This window comes from Perca fluviatilis, chromosome 21 (genome assembly GCF_010015445.1).
Source record: "Perca fluviatilis chromosome 21, GENO_Pfluv_1.0, whole genome shotgun sequence".
NCBI lineage: Eukaryota > Metazoa > Chordata > Actinopteri > Perciformes > Percidae > Perca > Perca fluviatilis.
Genome location: NC_053132.1, coordinates 30,113,580 through 30,121,495, shown reverse-complemented (window position 1 = coordinate 30,121,495; position 7,916 = coordinate 30,113,580). Strand labels below are relative to the sequence as shown.

The following is a 7,916-nucleotide window of genomic DNA, read 5'->3' as shown; positions in this document are numbered from 1 at the left end:
CGCACGTCAGCTCGGAAACAGAAGGGTTGCACGTCTCTGCAGGGCAGTCGCGGTGAGCAGTCTCGACTGGGCAGTCGCTGTGAGCAGTCTCGGCTGGGCAGTCGCTGTGAGCAGTCTCGGCTGGGCAGTCGCTGTGAGCAGTCTCGGCTGGGCAGTCGCTGTGAGCAGTCTCTGGCTTCTGGTCGACTGGGCAGACGCTTGCTGGCTCTGGTCCGGCTGGGCAGTCGCGGTGAGCAGTCTCGGCTGGCTCAGCGTGAGCATCTCGGGCTGGGGGGGGGGGAACTCTGGGGGGCAGTCTTTGGGCGGGGGGGGGGGTCTTTGTGTCCCTCTGCCGGCGGGGGCGCCAAAGCTCCTTGCTGAAGTGGGCCTGAGGTGAGGACTTTGGCAACGGATCGGCTGGCTCTGGATCGGCAAGCGCTACCGTGAGGGAGAAACCACAAACCCAAAGGGCTCGGTCCAGAAACTCTCTAAACGGCAGTTTAAGGTCCTCGAGTAGCAGCATCCGAGCAAGTGGGTCATCTAATCCGCTCCAGAACTGATATTTTAAAAAAGTCCTCCTCCCAGCCCGCATCTTGATAATAACAGAGATAAACTGCAACAAAGTCCTCCAGAGTGTCTCCATTTTGATTGAAGAGATGATCGTCCATGGCGTCCTCATCCATGTCCTTTTTTGGTCTAGTCTTCTGTCACGCACGGAAGGAGCAGGAGTCAGACTGGAGTAAGTGCAGTGAGCTTTATTCACAATGAACCAAACAGAGAGTAGTGTGAACAGGCAGGATACCGGCAGGAGACGAGGTAAGGCTCAGAGCAGCAGCAGACCACAGGATACAAACAACAGGTAAATAAGTACTGGGAATAAACTAGAAATACGAGAGCAAGTCAGAGTGTCGTGAACAAACGAGACTAGACAAAGTGTGAGTGTGTCTGTGCTGCTTATGTAGGTGGTCACTGATGAGATGCAGGTGGTGAACTGATGATCTGGCGTAATGCAGTGCAGGGGCGTGTAATCAGTAATGAACGGCTGAGAGGAGTGAGTGCTGGGGAACACAAACTCAAAGTCCATGAAAACCTTGAAAGCCCATGTAAACCTGACAGCCTCACTGTAGACCTTTTTTCATATTTCATTTTACTTGGAGTAAATAAAAAGCCATGTCATCAACCACGAACCGCAGCAAGGGCCTTTGTTGCATGTTATCTGAATTTTAAGCTGCGTCATATTTCAGATGATTTTTATTTCTTGTGTAGCGGCCAGAGTGGTTCAGGGAAGACTGAAGCTACCAAGCTGATAGTGCACTACCTCAGCTCCATGTATCAGGGCAGAAACGACAACCTGCGACAGGTAATTCACTGTGGAAAACACAAAGGATACCTTTGTTAATGTAAGATTTGATCAGTTAGCAACACTGAAAACCGTTAGCGGGTGCATCTTTCAGTCCTCCACACCCTTTTGCCATTGATTCGCTTTCATTCTCTTCCAGCCAATGGAGGTCTTTCCCATCCTGGAGAGTTTCGGAAATGCCAAGACCATCCTCAACGACAACTCCAGCCGCTTTGGCAAGTACCTCCACATCCACATACTCCAGTGAGTCCACCTGATGTTAGAAATATCCTTAATGTTTCTCCCCCTGATGAAAGATTGGTTACAGCTGTTTTAATTGTCGACTGTCTCTCATCTTGGTTGACAGTGGAGTTGTTGTAGGGACCTCGTTGTCCAAATATCTCCTTGAGAAGTCCAGGGTTGTCTTTCAGGTGAGGACATTGAGTGAGGTGTGCTGTGGGTTCAACGTTACATTTACTGGAGAGGCATATTTCATCAGGTTCAAACCTATTACAAGACACATTTTTGAGGGGAAAAACACACACCTACTTTGCTTTGGCACCTACAGCGTGAATAGCTGCTAGACAATTTGTCACTGCTATGCTTGTTTGATCGGCTAGTTGTCTAATATATCACATTTGGCTCGCTTGTGTTGGTTTGGAGGAAAAAGTCTTTTATTGTTTGAGTGTTTTTGCTTCTTGGAAAATGAACGGTTTGGAAGCTCAGCTTTCCCAGCTTGATAGAGGATACCTCCATCTATAAAACTGATTATATAGCTTTTTCAATCCCAAGTTATTAGCCGTGGCTCCAGGGATAATGTCAAATGGAAGGCCATGAAATATTGCAGACAACATGATCCCCAGAGGTGGAATTACAATGACTTGGGTGATCCCTTAACTTTTCCTCTAGCGCCACCAGCAGATCAAAAAATTCAGTTATCAAGTGTTATATCTCTACACCATGAGGTAGACTTTTTGGGTTTTGGATGAAGTAACTCAACAAATGTTTGGTACAGACATTCATGGTTCCCAGAGGATGAATCTGAATGAAATTGGTGATCCCCTGACTTTTCCTCTAGCTAGCAAATTAAGTAAAATGTCTTGACAGATATTTGATGGATTGCCACTGAATTTGGTTCAGACATTCATGATCCCCACAGGATAAATTCTGATAACTTAAATGAGCCCCTGACTTTTTCTCTGGTACCATCATCAGGACAACATTGTAATTTGTCCAATAGTTTGGGTTATGACCAAATACCTAAAAAAACTAAAGACATTCTTGAGACATACTTATACACTAAACTAAGATGGTGACCACGATAAACATTAGCAGCTATCAAAATGTTAACATTGTCATTGTGAGCATGATAGCATGTTGTTGTTTGCTTTAAGGTCCAATCAAAACTGTGCCTAATTAAAGCATCACAGAATCTAATCTAGTTTCTTTGTTACATTTAATCTTATTTTCTACATTCTTTTCCACTGGTGTGGAGTGTAACTAAGTGAACAATACAGCCAGCGATTTGTATGTGCGGTTGTTTCATTATGTTGTTGCTTCTGGCAAGATAGTCTCTGCTGTCAGTGATGAACTCAGTTGATGTCACCGTGTAGTTCTTGTCTCAAATCCCTTGTAGGCCAATGAGGAGAGGAACTACCATGTGTTCTATGAGCTGCTGGCAGGTATGAACGACTGGGACAAACAGGAGGTCTACCTACAAGGAGCCGAGACCTATTACTACCTAAACCAAGTACAGTATATCACACATCAATGAACACAGAACTGTTTTTCATCTCTGGTTTTTGTAATGTTTTCCCTTTCCTCTTTACACATTATGCATGTTAAACATTTATTTTGTACCCGTGCTGCTCTAGGGTGGTGCCTGTGAATTGAAGGGGAAGCAGGACAAGCAGGACTTCCAGCTTTTGGTTCATTGCTTTGAGACCATCGGCCTGCATGCTGACCAGATCTCCACCGTCTGGGCCATCCTCTCCTCCATCCTGCAGCTCGGCAATGTCTGCTTTAGCTCATACGAGGTGTGTGTGTGTGTGTGTGTGTGTGTGTGTGTGTGTGTGTGTGTGTGTGTGTGTGTGTGTGTGTGTGTGTGTGTGATAAGAGTGAAAATGACACTGATCAGACATCCCTCAAACATGATATCATACGTCCGTTGGTGTTTTTTGCTTCAGAGCGAGTCATTCGAGGTGGCTTGTATCTTAAGTGAGACTGAGACCAGGAGGGTTGGCTCCTTGTTGCAGATTTCCTCCGAGGCCCTGCAGACTGTCATCACTCACAGAGTCACAGTCAGTAGCCTTCCATGCACCAGTCATGCCTCCTGCTGAGTTATCATCCATATTTTCTGCATGTGTGCACACTGAGAAGCCTTCTCGTCCACAGGAGACGACCTACGACAGGATCTACTGCCCTCTGTCTGTGGAAAGTGCCATAGAATCCAGGTAAGAAAATATCCTTAAAATGTGGACTGGATGACAGACTGGATGTAAGCACAACTAGCAGACAAGTCTCTGAAACCAAAATATAAATGAATCACTTGTTTCCTGCCATTTGTCCATCCATATAGTGATCCATCCATCCATTTTCTGTCCCGTTGCAGTGGCAGCAGACTAAAGACAGTAGCCTGTGTCCTCCCAAACCATGTCCTCTAGCTTAGAGATCTTCAACAGGTAGTCCGGGACCCTTAAGGGGCCCTCAGAATCATTGTTATTAATATTTTGAATGTTTTTTACCAAAATGTAAATGTCTCAACATGAACATTAGCCTATTTGTGAAAAAAGGTATGTAGGTAAGATAATCACCAAGGTAGCCATCCACAGATACAGTAAATAATGATACACTGTGCCACATGTATGTTTAACATTAAAACAATTTATAAAATCATTTTAACAGCTTTGTATTCTATGCACTAAGAAGGTATGTAAAAAGGCATTAGGCCGCCCTACACGTTATTGTAGGCCCAGTTTAATATGCAACTTACTTTTATACAATATATGTAGTAGGGGGACCCTGCTCCGTCTCTCTCAGTTAAAGATGCAGTAGGTAAGACTTATAAAACTAACTTTCTGTCATATCTGCTGAAACTGACCCTATGTTCCAGTAGAACTACATGAAGCAGGTCATTTAAAAAAAATCCGGCTCCTCTGGCACCACCTACAGCCTGTAGTGCGATTTGCAAAAACTGCTCCCTGTTCAGATGCACCAATCAGGGCCGGGGGGGGGAGTGGGCTGTCTAACTGCGTGTCAAGCACTGCTCATGAACACGCATTCATTCTCCCTTGTGGGAGGCTTTAGTGGAAAGGGGGAAATCCTGAATCTTCACAATCCTACCTACAGCACCTTTAAGGGGTCCTTGGCTTAAAAAACTTTGAAGACCCCTGCTCTAGCTCTTCCTGGCTCATCCTGAGAGACTCCCAGGTCAAATAGGATATGTAATCACTACAGTGGAGGTTCTGGGTTTGCCCTAACATCTCCCTTCCAGCTGGATGTACCTGGATTACCTCCAATAGGAGCCACCTAGGAGGCCTAACATTCCCAAACTACCTCAACTTTTCACGGTTACAAGAATTGCAGGCTTGGACCCAAACGCAGAAGAAGAGATGAGGAGGTAGCAGGGAGAGTTTCAATGATTTAATGATGAAAATAACCTTACAGTCTGACATGTGCACTTTCAACCTAAAAATACATCAGGATGGGGCAGGCTCTGGGACTTTGCCAATTCCTAGTTGGGGATCCCCGATTCCTCTCCTCGCTTCCCCTCCTGGCGTCTTAGTCCCGCCCACAGGAGATTCAAGGCGAGGAGTCGAGGAAGAGACTCAAATGCTGCATCTTATGTCACTTATTTGATAGCTCCTCGACTCCTCGGTCCTCGGCTGAACCGTAAGTTGTTCTGTCCCTCCTCTGTGAAGGCCGTCTCAAAGCTCTTATTTCTGCCCTGAGAAGAGAGGAGCAAGCATGGAGGAGGGATCATCGAGGAGCTATAGGCGAGGATACACAAGAGCAGCCTTCCCGGAAGCCGTGCAGCTGAAAGAGTTGCTAACTCCGCCGCTAACAGCTGACAAATTCATGTGACGTATTCATCTCTCTAAAACACATTTGCCCGTTTCCTCTCTCCTCCCATGATTTCCTCGCGTCTCTCCCCTGCCTCCTCGGTAGGAGGGACTAAGATGCGAGGAAGGGAGGCAAGTGGAGGAGTCAAGAAGGCAATTTAAGCGACATGAGAAGCATCTAAGGAGAGAGGAGTCGAGAAAGAGACTCCAGGACAGAGGAGTCGAGGAGGTACAAATTCGGCAATTGGGAAAGGCCCAATCACAAAGGCAGGAAAACACACACACAACAGGAAGGACTTTCAAACTCCACAACTCCAGTTTGTAACAAAAGTTTTTTTTCTGTAAAACATTTGCATTTAAAGGTACCCCCCCCTCCACCCCCCTCCTCCCCCTTGTCCTCTCTTGCAGAGATGCCATTGCCAAAGCCTTGTACTCAGTGCTGTTTGACTGGCTGTTGGAGCAGATCAATGACTGGCTGAGCCCCACAGAGATGGACAGCACAGTGGGCGTAGTCGACATCTACGGGTTTGAGGTTGGTATTCTGCACCATGTAACAAGGCTAAGTCCTTACCGGAGCGGCACAGGTTTGATTCCAGCCCGGGCTCTTTGCTGCCCTCTCTCTCTCCCCTACCTCTCCATTTTCTCTACAAGCAACAGATCCTTTACTTAAGTAAAGGTACTAATACCAGACTGTAAAAATACTTTGGTACAAGTAAAAGTCCTGCATTAAAAATGTTACTTAAGTAAAAGTATGTAAGTATCATCAGGAACATGTACTTAAAGTATTAAGAGTAAAAGTACTCAATGCAGAAAAATCCTCCTATTTTAGAAAGTGTAAAGGATCCAAACAGTGTGTTTAATGGTCTAATCATCTCAGCTGGACTTGTAGGCCGTTATATTGTTGGCTACTTTCATTTATAATAAAACATCAGATTTGATAAACTACATGTGTTTTGTGTGCAGGAATCTTAACGTGTTAAGTAACTAGTAACTAAAGCTGTAACAGATGAATGTAGTGGAGTAACTAAAGTAACTAGTAACTAAAGCTGTAACCGATGAATGTAGTGGAGTAAAAAGTACAATATTTCTCTCTGAAATGTAGCGGAGTAGAAGTAGAAAGTGCCATGAAAAGAAAAGACTCAAGTAAAGTACAATTACCTCAAATTAATACTTAAGTACAGTACTTGAGTAAATGTACTTGGTTACATTCTACAAGCTATCACTATCCATTAAAAAACATCTAAATAATGTCACAGTACTACTGTGTTTTTCTGCAGGACCTGGGAGTGAACAGCTTTGAGCAGCTGTGTATCAACTTTGCCAATGAGCAGCTGCAGCACTTTGTCAACAAGGCAGTGATCTCCCAGGAGCAGGTCAGTGGGATCCATGAAGATCCACCCAGCCTCAAGACACTTCTTTTTATAAGCTGTGACTAAATGGCTTTATCAAGAGTTGCCGAGTCATGTACTAATACCCTATACATCAGTTCTAAGACATTTCTAAGAACAACTTTTGCGTTGCCAGGTTGAGAAAAGTCCCTTTGACCGCATTCTCCTCCAGACAAAGACAAAGCTGAGTAGCTTTGTCTTTGTAGCTATTATTATTTGACTTATTAACATTTACAGTGGATTAGTGTAATAACCCTTTATTAATTACTTTTGATAAATATGTGTATTTGCTTGAGTGACATGAGAAGATTGATACTAATCGTGTCTATGTGTTAAGTATGGAGCTGGAGCCAGGAGGCAAATTTACGAATCATACTATGGCCACGCCAAGACCTGCCCTTCACACACAGTACTATTGGTCAGGCGTCCGATTTGTACAGGTCCTATCCCCTGACCAATCGGCTATCCTAACCTTAACCACTCGAGGTCAATGCCTAACCCCAACCAATCGAGCTGCTATTGAAGGGCGGGTCTTGGCCGTGGCCATAGTAGGATTCGTAAATTCGCAACCAGGAGATGATTATGCTAGCCTAGCATAAAGACTTGAGCAGGGGTGAGAAGCTAGCCCGGCTCTCCCAAAAGATCAAAAATACACTCAACACCTCTAAAACTCACCAATTTTTTTATTTATTTATTCGGGACAGTGCACATTAATGAACAATCTAACATTTCTGTACAAACTGTAAATGAGCCAGGTTATAGCATAAATGCTAATTTTCACCTGTAGTCCTGAGGCATGAAGACAACAACATACAAGATAATGCAACACAAAAGAATATAACAATATACAATATCAACAAAAAAAAAAAAACATTAGCACACATTCAGGCAGATTACATTACATCAATAAAATTTGTCAAAATGATGACATAACTGGGAACTTTTAAGAAGAAGAAATTAACATGCTGTTTCTTGTTTGGCCTGTACACAAACAGGCTGGGTTTTAGGCTGGGTTATGTGCTGCAACTATTTCTTGGTGAACATCAGCTGGGCGCTGTGACTGCGCAGCTTCCCAGAGTCTTGTCATCATAGTGAAGTTGCCAGGTTTGGTGCCATTGTGCCTGTACAACAGCCAATACCAAAACCGGT

The 7,916-nt window shown here is 44.5% G+C and overlaps 1 protein-coding gene across 1 annotated transcript in view; it reads left to right on the top strand.

The window, feature by feature from the left end:
- Positions 1–743: 743 nt before the first annotated feature.
- The window catches only part of myo15b (myosin XVB), a 96,220-nt gene continuing 89,047 nt past the window's right edge, over positions 744–7,916 (top strand). Inside the window, exons 1-10 of the mRNA XM_039787626.1 lie at positions 744–838; positions 1,246–1,339; positions 1,479–1,582; positions 1,686–1,749; positions 2,955–3,068; positions 3,193–3,354; positions 3,505–3,618; positions 3,713–3,771; positions 5,788–5,911; positions 6,657–6,752. Coding sequence (XP_039643560.1) covers positions 744–838; positions 1,246–1,339; positions 1,479–1,582; positions 1,686–1,749; positions 2,955–3,068; positions 3,193–3,354; positions 3,505–3,618; positions 3,713–3,771; positions 5,788–5,911; positions 6,657–6,752 — 1,026 coding nt within the window. The remainder of the gene's footprint in view (positions 839–1,245; positions 1,340–1,478; positions 1,583–1,685; positions 1,750–2,954; positions 3,069–3,192; positions 3,355–3,504; positions 3,619–3,712; positions 3,772–5,787; positions 5,912–6,656; positions 6,753–7,916) is intronic.